At 50.3% G+C, this 17,964-nt stretch overlaps 7 protein-coding genes across 7 annotated transcripts; 5 read left to right on the top strand and 2 right to left on the bottom strand.

Annotated features, from left to right (window-relative positions):
- Positions 1-94: 94 nt before the first annotated feature.
- On the top strand, positions 95-601 carry FTJAE_12855 (uncharacterized protein; the record flags this gene model as incomplete). Its single annotated transcript, XM_037345939.1, has 1 exon — positions 95-601. One exon carries the CDS (start codon positions 95-97, stop codon positions 599-601), a length of 507 nt encoding a protein of 168 aa, XP_037200111.1.
- A 1,276-nt stretch (positions 602-1,877) lies between these two features.
- Positions 1,878-3,531, top strand: FTJAE_12854 (mitochondrial integral membrane protein; the record flags this gene model as incomplete). The annotated part of the gene is made up of 2 exons (XM_037345938.1): positions 1,878-2,306; positions 2,365-3,531. The coding sequence occupies 2 exons, from the start codon at positions 1,878-1,880 to the stop codon at positions 3,529-3,531; spliced, it is 1,596 nt and encodes a 531-aa protein (XP_037200110.1).
- Positions 3,532-6,535: 3,004 nt separating this feature from the next.
- On the top strand, positions 6,536-10,176 carry FTJAE_12853 (Rho-type GTPase-activating 1; the record flags this gene model as incomplete). Its single annotated transcript, XM_037345937.1, has 4 exons — positions 6,536-6,919; positions 6,985-7,681; positions 7,733-9,678; positions 9,730-10,176. 4 exons carry the CDS (start codon positions 6,536-6,538, stop codon positions 10,174-10,176), a joined length of 3,474 nt encoding a protein of 1,157 aa, XP_037200109.1.
- Positions 10,177-11,399: 1,223 nt separating this feature from the next.
- Positions 11,400-12,588, bottom strand: FTJAE_12852 (sterol-4alpha-carboxylate 3-dehydrogenase (decarboxylating); the record flags this gene model as incomplete). Its single annotated transcript, XM_037345936.1, has 2 exons — positions 11,400-12,047; positions 12,109-12,588. 2 exons carry the CDS (start codon positions 12,586-12,588, stop codon positions 11,400-11,402), a joined length of 1,128 nt encoding a protein of 375 aa, XP_037200108.1.
- Positions 12,589-13,223: 635 nt separating this feature from the next.
- On the top strand, positions 13,224-14,576 carry FTJAE_12851 (uncharacterized protein; the record flags this gene model as incomplete). Its single annotated transcript, XM_037345935.1, has 1 exon — positions 13,224-14,576. The coding sequence occupies one exon, from the start codon at positions 13,224-13,226 to the stop codon at positions 14,574-14,576; it is 1,353 nt and encodes a 450-aa protein (XP_037200107.1).
- A 549-nt stretch (positions 14,577-15,125) lies between these two features.
- On the bottom strand, positions 15,126-16,113 carry FTJAE_12850 (hmg box; the record flags this gene model as incomplete). The annotated part of the gene is made up of 2 exons (XM_037345934.1): positions 15,126-15,524; positions 15,580-16,113. 2 exons carry the CDS (start codon positions 16,111-16,113, stop codon positions 15,126-15,128), a joined length of 933 nt encoding a protein of 310 aa, XP_037200106.1.
- Positions 16,114-16,766: 653 nt separating this feature from the next.
- FTJAE_12849 (20S proteasome subunit beta 7) lies at positions 16,767-17,663 on the top strand (the record flags this gene model as incomplete). The annotated part of the gene is made up of 3 exons (XM_037345932.1): positions 16,767-16,796; positions 16,860-17,007; positions 17,056-17,663. The coding sequence occupies 3 exons, from the start codon at positions 16,767-16,769 to the stop codon at positions 17,661-17,663; spliced, it is 786 nt and encodes a 261-aa protein (XP_037200105.1).
- Positions 17,664-17,964: the final 301 nt, after the last annotated feature.

Here is a 17,964-nt window from a genome sequence, read left to right as displayed (position 1 = left end):
CCTCCACTAATCCATATCATTTATCAAATTTCCAACTTGACTGTTGAAATACACTCAGCTTGGTGGTTCTTACGAGCCTCACATACATCAAATCATGCCATCTTCTACCAGATCAGCCACAGACACACTTGTCAGTCCCAGGTCATCAGCTTTCATACCACGCCACCCACAATCTGAATATGACCCGTCTCTCTGTGGAAACGATAGATCAAGGACTTCCATGTCATCAACAGACACGAGAAAGTCTAGAAAGGAGAAATCACGATGGTTCACTCAGGTCAAGGATTGGTTATCAGTGGCCGAGCCATCAGCGCAAGCCATGAAGGAACAAAAGAAGAACACATACAGACGGCACAATATCGACATGAAGGATCCTCAAGCGGCAATCAAGCTGCATTTGCCTATTGGCAAAATACCCGACAACGCCATCACTTCGACACGGGGACCCAGCCCCGAGAAGGCACTTGAGCGTGCGCGGCAGCAACGAGAAGAGACGCAATCATATTCAGGTCTCAGTCAAGCGTCTCACTCGGTCCCGAGTAGTATCAGTACCATCCCCAGTGCCAAGGAGTACAACCCTGTTACTCCTTGGGACAATTGAGGTCAGAAACAATATCTTTTAATGGAGTAATGTGTAACGATGTATGAAATAAGGAGATTGGGATCTATACGCTGGTTACTTTCCTCCGTCGTAGATGCTAGAGGTTCATGTGGAATGGGGTCAAAAACGAGAGATACAGAGATACCCTGTCACGATTGCGGGAAGATGGATGATTTGTAGCGTACTCATTTTCACTCTTCAATTTGCTGCTCACGATACGGACTTAATAAATAATGTTGGGCGTATGGCTTTGATGCTATCATTACTCTTGCCAAGAAGTGATAATTCCTCCAAGACACCTGAGAGGTATGGACACTTGAGACCTGAGAAATCAAGCACGGGCACCCTAGAGTACGTAGTACTAAGCACCTCCGTGTCCATCATCTCAGTCAATGAACGATATGAACGTCTCATAAACAGGACTTTGATTAAGTATTTGCCGCCATGGACGCAGTAGAAATAAAGTGGACTTGTAGTGAATTTATTTTGTGAGATATTCTTGATTATTGTGTTGTGATGTTGTACCACCGTCATTGGGGACACCAACCTACTGGCGGAATGATTGCGTGGTAACTTGCAAGATGGCAAATGCCGAGAAGAGTCGGGGAGCCGACTGATTACATATTATTTAATACTGACTTGAAAGCCGTAACAAGAAGTCCGTCATATGATCTGGAGCATGCATGTGATGGTAAACGACGCACGGAACTCAAGATACCTACCTACCTTATCCTTCACCAAGTCACTTTACGACGCATCATTGCGATCTTCCTCCCTTATGATGATGGCCAACTCAATTGCTGCCCTGTTTTTGCAATCGGAAACACAAACTAAAACTCTTGATCAAGTGGCCATGCCAAACCGCAATTGTTTTGGGGAAAAGCCAAGCTTCAGCTCCAAGCTCTATCTCCCGGAAGCTTGTGTCCGCACTAGTACTCCCTGGTGAGCTTTTGACGATGATGATTGGCCATGTTGAATCCGGGAGCTTAAATGGCTGGCCTATGACGTATTCTACTTTTTAGCCTCTTCATCATGGGGTTTATATAGAACCCAGGGACAAGTTTGAGATCAAGGGAATCATCTGAAATTGAATAGGCTTTTTTCTATGAATGGTATCTTGCGTGTGTCACTAGCGATTGATTTCTGACAGAATAGTCCACTCATATTCACATCTTTCTCTCACTCACCTACATACACTCTTACACCGAGACCATCCATCCATCAGCAGCAGAGGCCGTCGATCAACTGAGAAACACACAATAAACCCACTCCCACAATGCCTCTATTCTCATCCCCAAAAGACTCAAGCGAAGACGGACCAAACGGTACAAATGGATCTGCTCGTATCAACGACCCCGAGGAGGGTGAACAAGCTGCGCCAGATGAGCACACTCGACTACTCCCAAACCGCGTCAACTCAACTCAGCCTGGTCTACTTACCCCCGATGATCCCGCAGTCTCGCCCTACAACCTCTGGAGCATCCGAGCTCTGCGATACTTGACAATTGCTTTTACCCTCATGACGCTCGTTTGGTGGATTCTGCTTCTTGTCTCTACTTTTGTGACACCCCCTGGTATTGGAACTCGTGGCAGCCCTTGGTTTGCTTTCGGATTCGCGACGTGGACACTTGCGAATCTCATCTTTACACTTCTTTTCTTCGAGGTGCCATCCAAGTCTGTCAGGATTCTTGCCATCTTCATTTCTGTAAGTCTGCACAACTGACACTACTGCATTTGGCCACGCTTACTGACACTACACATAGGGCGTTATACTCCTTGACATGGTTCTCATCTTGTCCGTTGAAAAGACTCGATATGAAGAGGGCTGGGTCGGTGCTGCCACTGTCATCTGGGCACTACTCACCAGTCTCTGGACTCTGGTGGTTGATCGAACTGTCAAATGGGGCAAGGCTGAGGAAGAGCAACGCTTGACAGGTCGGGCTGAGACGAGACGAACCTTGTTCGAATGGTCTGAGGTCATGATTTCAACGGTCGCCTACGCCATCCTGTCAGTGGCCGTATTCCTCATCACTTTAACTATCATCCTACGAGCCCTCGACGCTGGTGTGCCACACCCAGGAAAGCTGTATCCGGTTGATAACGGCAAATATCGCATTCATGTCTACTGCCACGGCAACAAGACTGACTCCCAGGGCAACGATCTCCCCACCGTGTTGTTCGAAGCCGGCGAACGAACCGTAGAATACGACTTCTGGGGCTTTGCGGATAACGCCGTCAAGAACGGTTCCATTTCACGATACTGCTTCGCCGATCGACCTGGCTACGGGTGGTCAGATAACGCACCATCTCCGTCATCAGCAGGCTTCGTGGTTGATACCCTCGGTGAGGCACTGGCTGGTGCTGGTGAGAGCGGACCATGGATACTCGCAAGTGCTGGAATCGGATCGATTTATTCAAGAGTCTTCTCAGCCCGCCACGGAGATCACATCAAAGGTCTGCTCCTTGTCGATCCCCTACATGAGGATCTTCTTGACGACGTTGCGTCACCCGGCCGAGGATTCGTTCTCTGGCTCTGGGGCGTTATCTCCCCACTCGGCCTGGACCGAATCCCCGGTGCCATCTTCCGTGGACGAACAAGCCGCGACCGAGTATACGGACGATCGGCCCAGCAGAATGGAAAGTTCATCTTTGCCAAACTGCAGGAGAGTCTGGTCGCCGGTTCGTTCACTCGGCGAGATGCGCTGACCAGCCGTCAGATCCAGGACAAGGATACGCCGCTTGTTGTTATTAGCTCCGGCAAGCATATCAAGGATAGCCATACATGGGAGAAGAAACAGCGAGACCTGACCAAGTTGACCAAGAACCTCAAGAACTGGGACATCGTCGATGGAGCACCCCATGAGGTTTGGAGGACTCTTGAGGGCCGACAGAAGATTGAAAAGAGACTCAAGGAGCTAGTGCATGCTTGAGAATGTTGGAAATTTGATGATAATGTTTGTAACCTCGTCCAGACGCTACATACACACGGCCGAGCCTGCACGTGCCTTGTCTATCAGCATCTGGAGACCTCGAGGATGATGCCAGGGTTGATATGATGCTCATGAGACTGGGGGTTGACGGGAGACTTGTGGAGCATTTTTCAAGGATCGGATTGACTGCGTGTAGGTATGTGTGCATGAGCAGCAGCAATGCGCGGCTTCGCTTTTCTGATGCACACCTTGAAACGAGAAGAATGTTTTTATGGCTTCACTCTGTTTTGTTATCACCGGCAGTTAGCTATAGCATATATACGTATAACTTTAATTTATTTCGTTAATCCAAATACTAATCTAGCGATACATAACGTGAAGCCGAAGGCTGGCAAGCAAGATGACACAACAAGAGTGTTTTGATTTATAGTTAGGTATTGCGTCACAACATTTCAGTTTATCGCTTTGACACTGGCCTCAATCTCCAGATACCGATGCTACACACACCATCAAGGCAATTGCCATAAGATGGTCATCCACCTCCATAGTATATAGCCCTCTTATTCGACTTCGCACATTTTCTGTACAGTTGTCTAGTGCATGGCTTGTGTTGGCGTTTCTTGGACGTGGCCCCCCTAATCCTCCACACCTCCACGTGATAAGATCTTCATCATAGCAATTTCCAATACGGCAAGGTTATTTGCAGTAGCGTACTGTGAAAGAAGGAATCTGACTGTGCTTTCCTCGATCCTCTAGTGAGACGATAAATCTCCTCTCCCTCTTACATGTCTCTCTGCTGATAGTTAGCCTGTTTCGTTTCCGGGCTTGAAGGGCGAATCTGGGGATTGGAATGACCTCATAACCTCGCCGTCCCTCAAATGGTGAGAAACAAGGTAGTGCTGGTGCTCAAGAGACTAACTAATAAAGCAATAAGCCGTGCTATGTCCACTGCACAAGCAGGGCCCAGCTTTGACCATTCACCTACCTAGTGCTGCAGCTCCCAGTTAGAGGCTCAGGCTGACTTCAGGCGGAGACATTCCCAGCAACGCCCAGTGGACGAGCATGGGTTCAGACTTGTCACTTTTTGAGTCAAGGATCATGGTTACTACCTATACCTACAGGTCCTACAGTAACCTAGTTGAGAGGTGAGGCATGTACTGTAATTTCTGACTCCATATTGAAAACGACACACACGAAGTTGCTCGAGTGACATCCTTGGGGATGGACTCTAATATTTGCTGACGATATGGCATTGTTGTTTCTGGCCCCTCCTCCTTTCTTCTTCTTCTTCTTCTTCCCTGAGAAACATCCAGCGGTTGAAAGGGGGGGGGGAGGACTGTAGACCTCGAAGTAAAAATAGTATCTATGAACTGCCTCGAGAGATGTGTTAGTACAGAAAAAGTGCCTAATAACGACCCAATATCAATCCTTCAAGGGCTGTGCTGGCGGAGACATGCATATAGTATGTAGCTACACCTGCACCTGAACAAGTGAAGGATGGAAGCAAGATTCGAAACAATGGATTCACCGTTTATTTTTATTCTAGTGTGAATGGATCTCACTAAATCTCATGTTCCTCGGATTCAGACGTGGATCCTCATCGCCTGGAAATTGCAGTAAATTAATATTTCGATGTATTCAAACGCCCCTAATACAAACAGGGCCCACCTGGACTCCATCCCCCATTAGAGCCCACCAGCATCTCACATTTCGTTCGTTGGACTGTGTCAAGCCCAGCATCTGCATAAGGCAACGGTCCCTTGTATGGATTGGTCCGCTGCACGCACGCACGCACGCACTGCGCGCATTGGCGATTGTCATCGACTCGATGTACTTTTGTTCCTCGACTGGGTCTATGAACCAAATCATGCTTTCATCTTCTCATGTGCTCGAATCTCAAGTCCACCCTGTGACTAGACTATCTGTTGGACCGTAGCTGATGCTGCTATCCGGTCGCCCAGGTACTAGTGCCCAGTTTGTCCCTCCTGAGGCCATTTTCAGTTAGCCTCGTCCCTTATTTGGAGCTGATCTGGCGTTGAATCTGCCGACCAGTCTCATCTAGGGACTGTACCAATAGCCCCCCCTCCGCCAAGGTTGCCTCCACTGGTACCCGACCTTTGCCCCTAGGTAGCAGTAAATGTGTAAGGTAGTAAGTAGAGTAAGGCCCTGAATGTCCAGGTCGAATGCTTCAATCTAAAAGTATCTGACCTCTAAATCCCCTATTGCAGCACACGCTGGAGGTACCTCTTCTCTAAGTGTCTACCTAGGTATCCTTGAGCCCTGGGCTCTCCACCACAACTGCCCTCAGCTCCCATACCGCTAGGCGCCTTCTGCTCTGCTGCTACCTCCATATTCTACTCCATACACCGTATCCATACCTCTCTCACTTTACATCCATACCTTAGTACCTTACCTTACACTCTCACGACAGGCTTCGACTTTTATCTCCCACGCTCCTTCATCCCACGCTGCCGCATACGCGCTGTGCCGCGCTTGTATCGATCGCATCTTCTTCCATTGTCTTTTTTTTTTCCCTTCTCCGCTTCAGCCTTACCTGTCTACCTAGATACGGTGCAGTACCTGCTCCAGCCTCACTTAAGGTACAACTAGGCTAGGTCGATCGGGTCTTGGTTGTCTTGTGCCGCACCACACTGCATCGCTTCCTGGCTGCCACCGACTTGCTCCTCCTGCCGCCTCTCATCATCCCAGTCCGAACTGGGCGGGCTTATTGTTCGACTGTCACGCGAACACCAGGATATTTTATATCCCCCAAACGATACAGCATCTCGCCGTGTTCGATTAGTCGTCCGACTTGGCCAATTGGTCCTGATCAAGTCCGTGTTGCTGCCGTCGTTACTTTCCTCTCAGCTGGTGCTGATGCCGACCGCTGCAAACACCTGTCGACCCGTGCTGGAAATTTGGTCTCGATAGGCCATTCGTGCTTGACGGGTTTGGAGCAAGGAGGGGGAATTGTGTTATAGCGACGTCCTGCATTGCTTTCACGATGGCGTCGAGCTACGACGACGCCATGCTCGGCGAGCATGGCCACGGCCACGGCGACCACTCCCACGATTATCACGCCCAGGACATGCCCCCGCATACCGATTCAAACTGGCAGAACGGTGGTCAAATATACAGAACTCGCACACCCGACAACGGCAACTATCGACCGCGGCCACCCGCATCCGCCCCAGGTACACCGAATCCCCCAGGATGGGCTGAGGACCAGCCGCCCCGCAAAAGTGCTGAGCGGAACAGATCGCGAGGTCGAAGTGGAAGATCCGCCAGCGGACAGACAAGGACGTGCCAGGCGTGTGGCGAGCCCTTGACGGGTCAGTTTGTGCGAGCTCTTGATGGAACATTTCATCTTGATTGCTTCAAGTGCCAGGTGCGAGCCCCCAGGCCGACCCTGTTCTAATCGATCACGGCCAGATACTAATCTTTGACTAATAGGATTGCGGGGAGATTGTGGCCTCAAAATTCTTCCCTGCCGAAGACGAAAATCGCCGGGGACAATATCCTCTGTGCGAAACCGATTACTTTCGCCGACTTGGCCTCCTTTGCTACCAGTGCGGGGGAGCGCTCCGCGGCTCCTATATCACGGCCCTAGACCGAAAGTACCACGTCGATCATTTTACTTGCTCATTATGCTCAACAATATTCGGCGCTCAGGATAGCTATTACGAACATGACGGAAACGTCTACTGCCATTATCATTATTCTACACAGTTCGCGCAGCAGTGCAATGGCTGCCAGACAGCCATTCTAAAGCAGTTTGTCGAGATCTTCAGAAATGGCCAAAACCAGCATTGGCACCCCGAATGCTACATGATTCACAAATTCTGGAATGTGCGGTTAGCGCAACCTACGGATGCGCGACCCGCGCTCGAAAGTTCGGACGATGCTGCGGGCAGAGACCTTATCCGTGTGGAGGAAGAGCGCATGGAAGAGAAGGTGTTCCGTATATGGAGCGTCCTGTCCACTTTCGAAGAGTCCTCTGCTGCTTGCATATCTGACATGCTGCTTCATGTCAGCAATGGCTCATATGTTGAGGGTGTCTTTGTTGCCAAGCGCTTCATCTGGCACGTTGAGATATTGTTCCAGTCAGCAGATCGCCTGGATGAGACTATGGTTGGCTTCAACGAAAAAGGTACAGTCAAACTCTGAATATGAAATGCACGAGATCTGACTTTCTGCTTAGGGATGTCATACGGGCGAGAAGCCAAACTATTATGCAAGAAGATCGTTTCCTTCTTCTCTCTCCTTTCCAAGACACAAGACAACGCTACTCACAAACTCGGTGTCACACAAGAGCTGTTGTCACTCGTCACAGGTCTTGCCCATTATCTCAAACTTTTAATTCGAATCTGCCTTCAGGGTGCCCTCCGTCTCGAGCGCGAAGCTAGCGCATCCACAGGCCTGTATCAGTTCCTGGACGATTTGAGCGACCTTGACGCAATAAAGAACGATGACGGTCAGCTGTCGGTGACTGCAAGCGGCGGAAAGCTCTCTGCCAACGACTCTGACCACTGCTCTCTTTGCCACAGGTCTGTCGAGGACGAGTGTGCCAAGAATGGCGACCTGAGGTGGCACCTGAACTGTGTTAAATGCACGAGGTGCGGGCGAGATGTTGGACGATCGTTACAAGAGGCTTGCCTCAACGCATTGGATCGAAACATATACTGCACCAACTGTGCTGGAGCCAACGCTTTACCACTCGAGCACGTCTCAAAACTGCAGCAATATGTTTTTCTACTTCGAGTCGCCTTGGCTCGGCTGTTGGATATTCTGAAAGCTAATGGAACTCTCCCGCGATCCAAAGATGACAACGATAATAACGGGTACGGTACAGGCGATGGTCAGGGAAGTGACCCGAGGTCAAGAGGAGGAGACTCACAGTCACGTGGACCCGGTGGCAGCAAACGAGAGTCGTCTTATGAGAACACTCTTAATGATGTACGCAGGCTACGCAGTACGCGACTGGATAGACACCTGTCGTCTAGTGCTCGACAAGCCCGAAGTTCTCGAGTAATGGACACTGATGGCAAAGGGCCTCGCCCAGGTTCGTCTGGCGATGCTGGGCAAGGCCACGGTGCACAAGGCTCGACCGACATTATGTTTGGACAAAATGATGGTATCACTTTGGATGATATCTCAAGGATAGTTGCTGTCGAACAGTCTCGAGATCTGCAGCAGAAAGCACCACAGCCCTTTCAAGATCGAGCGCTAGATGCATCTTCTTCGAACCAGGGTCATCTGCGGACGCAGTCAGCCGACCGAGAGCGCGCCGAAACAGTGCAAGAGCGAATTGGGCGAAGATTTTTCTCTGAACTCTCTGGTCTCGAGTACTTCAACGTTCGCCATCTTGCCGTTCTCACCATGCAGCCCATGATTGAGCAAGAATTCTCACTCGAAGAACTACTGAGCTTCATTGAGTCGCGTAAACAGGGGGCGAGTATCTGGAAGAATATCGGAAAAGCCTTTAAGAATGATAAGAACAAGAACGTCAAGAAGAAGGGTGTGTTCGGTGTACCTCTCGAGATAATCATCGAAAGGGATGGTGCGGAATCGACAGACGGTGTTGGTCCGGGCACGCTTCGAATCCCAGCTGTTATCGATGACATTGTATCGTCGATGCGAAAGATGGATCTCTCGGTTGAGGGCGTGTTCCGAAAGAATGGCAACATCAAGAAGCAGCAAGGCCTGGTGGATACCATCAACGCTGAAGGTTGTGACGTGGTCAACTTTATGGAACAGCCCGTCGTTCAGCTTGCTGCGCTTCTCAAACGTTACCTGCGAGATCTACCAGATCCGCTCATGACTCACAAGCTATACAGGCTATGGATCAGTGCAGCCAAGATTTCGGACCCTGAGAAGAGAAAGCGGTGCCTGCACTTGACCTGCTGTCTCTTACCAAAGAGCCACCGAGACTGTCTTGAGATTCTGTTCAGTTTCCTGAAGTGGGCCGGAACGTTTCACCAGCTGGATGAAGACCTTGGTTCTAAGATGGATACGAGAAATCTTGCCACTGTCATTGCGCCCAATATCCTAACAAATCCCAACAGGGCACCTGCCTTGGATAGCGAGGCTATGTACGTTATTGACGCCGTGGAAATGATGATTACACATATCGAGGAAATGTGCCAGGTAAGAATCGGCCTTCTTTAGGGCTGTGGCCATTATGTTGACCTTTTCTAGGTTCCGGATGAGATCCTTGGCCTCATGAACGACCCTTATATCTTTACCAACAGTGGAGACCTCACGACGAAGGATATTCTGAAGCGATTCCAAGATCGACGGGGACAGATTTCTATTGCTGATGTGAACGAGGTCTACAACCGTCAGGATAACTCCACCCGACCACCAGCTCGGCGAGTAGAAACTGACCCAGCAGTTTGGCAGGGTGAAGCCACTGTTCGCACGATACAAGACCCTTCAATGCCTAACCCCAACAATGGGCATGGAACTCCCCCGGCGCGGTTCCGAGGACGTAACGATCTGGGCAATGCATCGCCTTATGGGGTCAACCAGTTCAACCAGTCGGACAGTCAGCTCGATAGCGCCGAGCACAGCAGGAGGCGAGAATGGCGTAACTCTGGTATGGGACGTCAAGGCAGCGGACTTGGTGTGTCCGGCAACTCATGATACTTGTCTTTTACAATGATATTCTTGATTACAGCTGGGCCCGGAAACGCCCAGCGTCAAGCTTCGTTTCGTTATTCTACATGCAGTTCAGGAGGTATGATTTGGGAGTAGAGAGTTATTTGCATAGTCGACGGCGTTCCTCTTCGCTTCTTCCTCAGGCTTATATATGCTACCTATATCAGAGCATACAACTGTCGAACAAACAGGAAAAGAGCATTTTACCAATCACAAAACCCTTGGCATTCATCGTTTTCTACACCACACGACACGACAAACCTGGTAGTTTTCTTTTTCTTTCTTCTAGGAAGCTGAGATGATGATCTCGCTCCTATTACTATTCCCTTCTCGACACTCAACTTCATGTCATGTTCTCTTCGAGCTCCCATCACCTAAATAGCATGAGAGATACATGTCTGCCAATGTCATCTTCTCTTGGGTTTAGTGTTTGTTCTTTGGGCAGGGGGAGGGCTGGAGGTCAATACCTTTTTTCTTACGAAACAAAAAGGGGCTCCAAGAAAGGGTCTTGTTATGTTTTTTCTTCTTCTTCTTCTTTCTATCTACGGTGCTCTTTCTATCTTCTTCTATACCTGAGTTGGATGGAGTAAACCATGTTAGCGGGTTGATTCCCATTGGAGTGTTGAGACCGGGCAAGGCGAGGTGAAGCGAGGCGAGATCAAGATGAAGAGGGTCATTGACTCCTCGTGCAAAATAAAAAATGCATGCGTGTGTGCTGGGTCAGATGTGAGGATGCAAACTACCTTAGTTTATGTTGGCTTCATTCTGGGATCAGATGGGATCTTGGTCACGCATTTAAGTGATGACAAGCGAGATAGGAACAATAGATTATGTTCCGTTTGGATACTGACGATTGAACGACTGGACCTTGGTCTTATCTGCTTAGATACAGCTAGAATTGTTCTGTTCAAATCATGGAATCTGGCGCTATATTATGAGACACTATATTCCAACTAAACGTTAAGCTACTTTGAACAATGTCACGCTAGTGTGTCTTGTTGGGCGAGACTGAAAATGTCCTTGAAGCTGAATCTTCGTAGACTAAACGATATATAATTAAAGATATCACATATTGAATATTTATGTCGAAATATGCTGTTCGTGGCCGGATATGAAGTTTTTTACCACATTCGCCTCTCTCTGTCTCTCTCTCTCTCTTCCTTTAGATAGGAGCACCCTCTTATTCATTTCTCTCATTACTAGTAAGATTACGCCTTGGCAGCGGCAGCGGCAGCAGCCGCCTTGTCCTGCTCGAGGAACCAGTTCACGCCACGATCGATGCCCTCCTTCAAGGACCAGACAGGCTGGTAGCGCAGAGCACGCTTGGCCTTGTTGATGTTGTAGTAGCGGGTCATGCAGCTCATGATGATAGACTTGCGAGTGAGTGTGGGGGTATTTCCGAGAATGTTGGCGAGAACCTCACTGACATAGCCGATGGCGATGCCGACCTCGCGGTTGAGACCCCAATTGCCTTCTGTACCCTTATCATAGCCGGCGGCACGCCAGATGGCACGGGCAAAGTCCCAGAAGTAAACGGGTGTGTCGTTTGTGATGAAGAAAGCCTCGCCGTCGACCCGCTCATGATCAAGGGGGATAGTGGGAGAGGCAGCGGTGGCGAGGAGGAGCTGTGCAGCGAGAAGGTGGGCATGGGCGACGTTGCCGACATAGGTGAAGTCGAAGAGGTTCTCGTTGGCGCCGACTTGAATTGTGTGCTTGCCGCGCTTGTAGGCGTTGAGAATGCCTGCGAGAGTCTGGACGTCGCCTTCGCCAAAGATACCAGCGGGACGGATGGAGGTCGTGAGAAGCTTGCAGCCCTCCTGGCGGTTGGCCTTGAGAACGATCTCTTCTGCTTGTGCCTGCGGGTAGTACCTTGTTAGCGAGACAGTCTGGAACGATCTGAGTGTGGCGTGAGCAAACCTTGGTCTCTGAATAATACTCAGTCTGCGCCTCCCCGCGAATCAAAGGCCACCTCTCGTCAGCGTTGAGCAGATCAGTAACGTTGTCGCTGATGACACTGGCAGAGCTTGTGTACACAAGAACCTTGACACCCGTCTTTTGGCAGGCGTCGACAACAGCCTGTGTACCATCAACATTGACCTTCTTGAACACATCATGGCCGATATTGGGGTTGACAGCAACAGGAGAGGCTGTGTGGATGACAACGTCGGGCTTGAGCTCCTCGAATAGAGATAGAAGCCTCTCGGGGTCGGTGATGTCGCATTCTCGGTACTCGGCCTTGGGATTGCGATTGCGCTCGCATCGTAAGTCGATGCCGATAGTGGCAGTGGTTGTCCATTGCTCAAGGGCCTGGTTGACAATGTGATGGCCTAGAAAGCCATTGCCGCCAATGACGACAACTCTCCCGAGAGGACCTCTAGATTTCGTCTTTTCAGCCATCGTCAGTGGTGTGTGTCTGCTCTGCCTGCGTATGTTGTGAGAGTGCGGTAGCAGTAGGAGTCGCCCGAGGAGGTGGGAAGTGTAAGCCAGAGAGAGAGAGTCTCTAGGTTGATAATATCCTGGGGTACGGCCACTGTAGGGATAGAGCTAATTTGGTGGTGAGAGCAGGGGTCCTCTTCTGTGTGGCTGATATCTTAGGCTAATGGGAATATGGTGGGGGTTGTAGCACCTCCACAACCTTAGATGCCTACTGTAGCAACTAATCAGTGGATCAGCTCCTTAAATCTTCAGCGGCTTCATCAACTAAGCGACCTCTGTACGTCTACGGCGTGAATCGATATCGTGTGTCACGAGACTTCACTTCTCCTCCTTCTCTCTCTTTGCCTTTCCTAAATCCTCAGGAATACCATAAGCACTCATCTTGTTTCCTGTTCTCTTTTTGCCCACCTACAACTTCATTCCATATACCTTCACCCTTGTCTCACCTGGCTCGTGCTCTCTTTTACTTGCTATTTTGGACCCCTTTGGATATAAGCAACATCCAATATCGACCTTGGGAGCAACATTTCCTCTTCTCTTGGGAAACAGTGTTTTTGGGCGAGAAGAAGTCGACATGCTTTACTGGCATTCAAATCATGGCAAGGAACAGCTCGGACGGGGTAGAGATTCTTGTCCACATCACAGCACCAAGTCGAGCAACTGATGATGTTTCATATCGACAACTTGCCCAAGCTTATCTAGCCTTTGAGCCTCACGGGCGCACGCAACTACCTGTGATAGAATCGCAGACAGCTGAGAAACAACAGCGTGTGCCAGAAGGATATCAAGGAGCGCCATCGCCAAGTCAGACCAGGGTAACAACTTCGTTTGGACGATCCTTTGAGATCACATCCCAGGATCTAAGTTTCGAAGGAGCTATAGACAATCGATCATCACCATGTCTACAGCGTGAGGCATTGGCTCGGGGTGCGATCCCCTCATCAGGCCATACTGGTTTCGGGTCAGTCAACTCCTGGTGTGCGCCTGCGAGTCAAATCAGTGACTCGTATCCCATGCCCGATGCTGCGCTCTTGGACGTTTCACCGTCACGTATACTACAGAGCTACGTCCGAAGAACTCAGTCATCGCAGGAACCATATTCGTCGCCAACGGCGCATAAGAAGCGTCCTCCGGTACCAGAGTTTGGACACGGTGTTGAAATTCCCTCCTCCCTACCACCTCACAGTCAAGAAGAAACTTGGCCTCCAGGGGCCTCTGAAATCACAGATATCGTACCTACGACACCGCAAGCAGACAAAGCAGCAGTGGTTCCCATACCCTCGGCGAATACAGAGGTGATAGCCTTCGAGCATTTGGCCCCGAATATAACTCATGTTTCTGGCAGTGTGGTTAGCAGCCACTCACCAGCTCTATCCCCTCGTGCAGGGTCAGAACCCCCACTATCAAAACGATCCAAGATTGGACACTTGGAGCATGGTGATCTCGTCAGAAGCTCTAGCGATACAGGGCCAGCTCTATCAACGAGAAACTCGCAGGGAGACCAAGTCAGCAATAGCTTGGAAATCCGGCCACCATCGCCACCCGTGGGTGTTGACGACATTGATCCTGCAGATCTGATATCTGAGAAGCTCGCGAAACTCGCCCGCGATCTGTCGTCGAGATATCGTCCGACGACAAACCGCGATATCGAAGCGTTCGAACGAGGATACTGGCTTATCAACTGCAGGGGCTGGGACCCAGATGTCCGCTTTGATACTTGGGTTTTCCTCGCTAATTATCTCAAGAGTGGTTTGGCGGGTTGGGGAACCTGGTGCCGTAGAGACAAAACCCACGACTGGATACGTCTGTATTGCTGGGGCCATGTCGCGAAGCATACTTACTTACTTTTGTACCTAGCCAGTGGAAGACAGGTCAAGACAAGTGGTGCGAAGTGGTACGGAGCAGATGGTGAAGTTGCTCTGGAAATCCCGCCTTATGAGAAGCAGTGATAAGTCAGAGGACTGTTCGCACCATATTTCAGTTTGGATATTTCACTCGACTTGGCATTTTGGGCGACTTGGATATCCGTATCATAAGCGAGGCGTTTGTCGGTTCTTTTTTCCTGCTTCTTTGGTGCAGATAACGGTTGCCATCAATCATCGCAACTAGATAGAGCTGCAAAGCTTGGTCCTTTGACGTTATAAGGCGACACAGATAGACGAAACGCACGTTACACGAGCCTTTGATTATTAACTATTCCCAAGTGACTGCCAGCTCAGCTGAGTTTGGGATATGTCATGTCTTAACCAGGGCCGTCGTACCCTACACGATCCAGTACAAACACAAACAAGAACAAAAATAGACAAAAACCAGATCAGACAAAGTCCCCGTTACCATTCCCTTGACCCCCCCCAGCCCTTTATGATCAGTACCATACCATAAATAGATCATAAACACCTTGGATTCCTACACTTGCACAACAGCGATCACTCACGAAACAGTCCTTTGTACATAGAATTCCTCTCTAATCTAAGTGGAAGCCCCTCATAATCGGTTCCCTAGGCAAGTCCAGTTTCCTGGATGACCTTTGCGCGCGCGTCAAGCTTCTCGATCTCGGCCTTGTACTTGACAGATGAATCAGCGGCGCGTTGCTCATATAGGGCCTTCTCAGTAGGGGTCACGTCCTTCCAGGACTCGCCCATTTCTTTGAACTTGGTCTGGCTACTCTCAGCATGGCTTTTGTTCCAATTATCGATAAGGTAGAGGGAATAAGAGCCTGTAGGACGCAGGGGCAGACGCTCATCTGAGATTGGCTTGACAGGCTTGCCAGTTAGGAAAGCGAGGCGGCGGCGGGCTTTGTTAGCCAAGTAAATGCGCGCCGGCTCATGAGTCTCAACCCAAGCTTTATAAGTCGCGAGATTCTTCTGGCGGTTGGCAACGGCCCTGCTATGGAGTTCCTTCAACTTTGTGTTAGCTCGTTCAGGGAAGGGAGGGGGAAAGGGCGTGACGCACTTGTTGCTCGGATTCGGTCAGTTGACGGAACTTCTCAGACAGCTCAGTCATCTGCTGGGTGATTCCACCAGCTCCTGAGAGGTTCCCTTGGTTCTCGGACGTGAAAAGGGTCCAAGTGCTGGCTGGAAGCATAGCCAGCTTGTCTTTGAGCGCCCATTTCTTGAGCTCCCGGATCTCGAGCTTCTTGGCCTTCTCTGGATCAACCTCTTTCTTGGCCTTCTTGGGCTTTGGCGCAGTAGCCTTGGGGTTAGACTTCGCCTTAGTCTGGGACTTGGACTTGCTATCAGTCGCTTTAGACTTGGATTTGGTGGTGAGGGTAGCCTTCTTAGTGGTGGTGGTGGTCGTCTTCTTGGCGGCCTTCTTATCGCCGGAGGCAGGAGAGGGGGACCATGCTGAGACGGTGAAGCTTCGGATGGGGAGCGCAATCTTTGTGGCCGACTGGCGACAGAGCAATTGAGCGGCAGAGGGAGCAGAAGCAGAAAGGCGGGCTGTCTGAGCGCGATGGACGGCGGCCCGGCCCACGGAAGTGAGCATTTTGGTGATTGCTACGGTTGATTTGGAGAGAGTTGATCTGAGCGAAGCGATTTACAGTGGCGGCGGCGATTAACTGCAAGGCTGAGTTTGTGTACGGTGAGGAATTGGCCTAGTCGAGATGAGGCTGATGGTGTTGACCTAAGGTAGACAGACAGTGCCTACCTCATGTTTTGCGCTTTGCGGGCGGGCAGTTTCTAATTCCAGTGCCGGCCTTGGAAGGTGGGCAGGTGGGCAGGTGCGAGAGTGGGCTCAACTTCATGCGAGAGCTCCCTTGAGTACTAAAGTAGTGGTACGTTTGAACCGCATGCGTTATACTAGCACGCTAAGTACTCTCTACTTTCTGAGCTACAGCTCTTGCAGCTTTCCAGTTGCACCAATCATCACCCAAGGGTTGGCTTATGTAACACTCCTCCACGTTCACCTCATCCACTGGTCGCAGGCTGCCGTTGGACGCGACAGTGAGTGAGGTCAAGTCAAGTCAAGCAAGGCTGGACTAACCAACATTAGCTCTTTCAACTCCATCATCAACTCATCAACACTGAAGGCGACGAAAATTGTACTCTACAAATACCGACGGTCTTATTTCTTGACACCAGAGCAACCCAAAGACCTGCGACATTTCTCACTTCCCAATTCATTCGACTGCATAGACCATGGATCACCGTCCGCAAGCTTGGGGTCGTGTATGTGCTTTCATATATTACACCTTTAAGCATGGCCAGTTACAATAAGCTGACCCTCAATAGCCTAGAGACGATGTTTACGGTGCCTACGATGCCTCTTTCATGACCGATAATGGCCCTAAGCAAAGCACCCAACAGCCCATCGTCACTGGTACCTCCGTCATCGCAGTCAAGTTCAAGGATGGAGTTGTCATGGCTGCTGATAACCTAGGTCCGTTGTATCAGCGCCGATATCTGAATAGAAGCTAATCCTTCCCAGCGTCATACGGCTCTCTGGCCCGATTCACCGATGTTAAGCGACTCCGCTCCTTCGCCGAGTCCTCGGTCGTTGGCTTCAGCGGCGACATTTCCGATATGCAGTATCTCGACCGCCATCTCATCGACCTCTCCCTCGACGAGGCCTACACATCCCCCGACGCTCCCCGTCTCAATGCCGCAAACCTCCACCGCTACCTCGCCAAGCTGCTTTACCGCCGACGCTCCAAGTTCGACCCCCTGTGGAACCATCTCCTTGTTGCTGGCCTCGACGACGATGACAAGCCATTCCTTGCCGCTGCCGACTTACTCGGCAGTACCTACAGTGCCCCCAGTCTGGCTACGGGCTTCGGTTCCATGCTAGCCCAGCCTATCATGCGTCGTCATGTCCCCGACGAGGAGACCGCACAGAAATTGGAGAAGGAGGAGGCTATCAAGATCATCAAGGAATGTATGAAGGTTCTATACTACCGCGATGCCCGTAGTTTGGACTCTTACTCGATGGCTGTCGTCACAAAGGAAGGAGTGGAGCTCACCGATGGTCTGCAGCTCGAGGCTCAGAGCTGGGCCTTTGCCGAGAGAATTCGCGGATATGGTACTCAAACTGTCTAAATCCTGTAGCAGGTGCTGAAATGGGAGGACCGAGTGACGAACGCCAGTCACATTTTTAATCAACCAACTAGTGAGGCTGCACAAGATACAAGTCAACCCGGCTTGATTGCTGTTACTTTAGACAAGATTCAGCTGGAGCAATCATGATGATGATGATACTTGACAATGTGCAGTGAACTTCTATAAGCCATCGATGGAATTCCTTCCTCTCCCTCTCATCCAATAGCCTGGGAACAGCTCAAGACAGGGGAAACGGTAGAGTTGTAAGAACATATCACATCTCATCATTCAAGAATGTGCT

This window comes from Fusarium tjaetaba, assembly GCF_013396195.1.
Source record: "Fusarium tjaetaba strain NRRL 66243 chromosome Unknown NRRL66243_c0000365, whole genome shotgun sequence".
In the NCBI taxonomy this organism is placed as follows: Eukaryota; Fungi; Ascomycota; class Sordariomycetes; order Hypocreales; family Nectriaceae; genus Fusarium; species Fusarium tjaetaba.
Note: the sequence above shows the minus strand (reverse complement) of the source record. Positions and strands in the feature narration are given on the sequence as shown.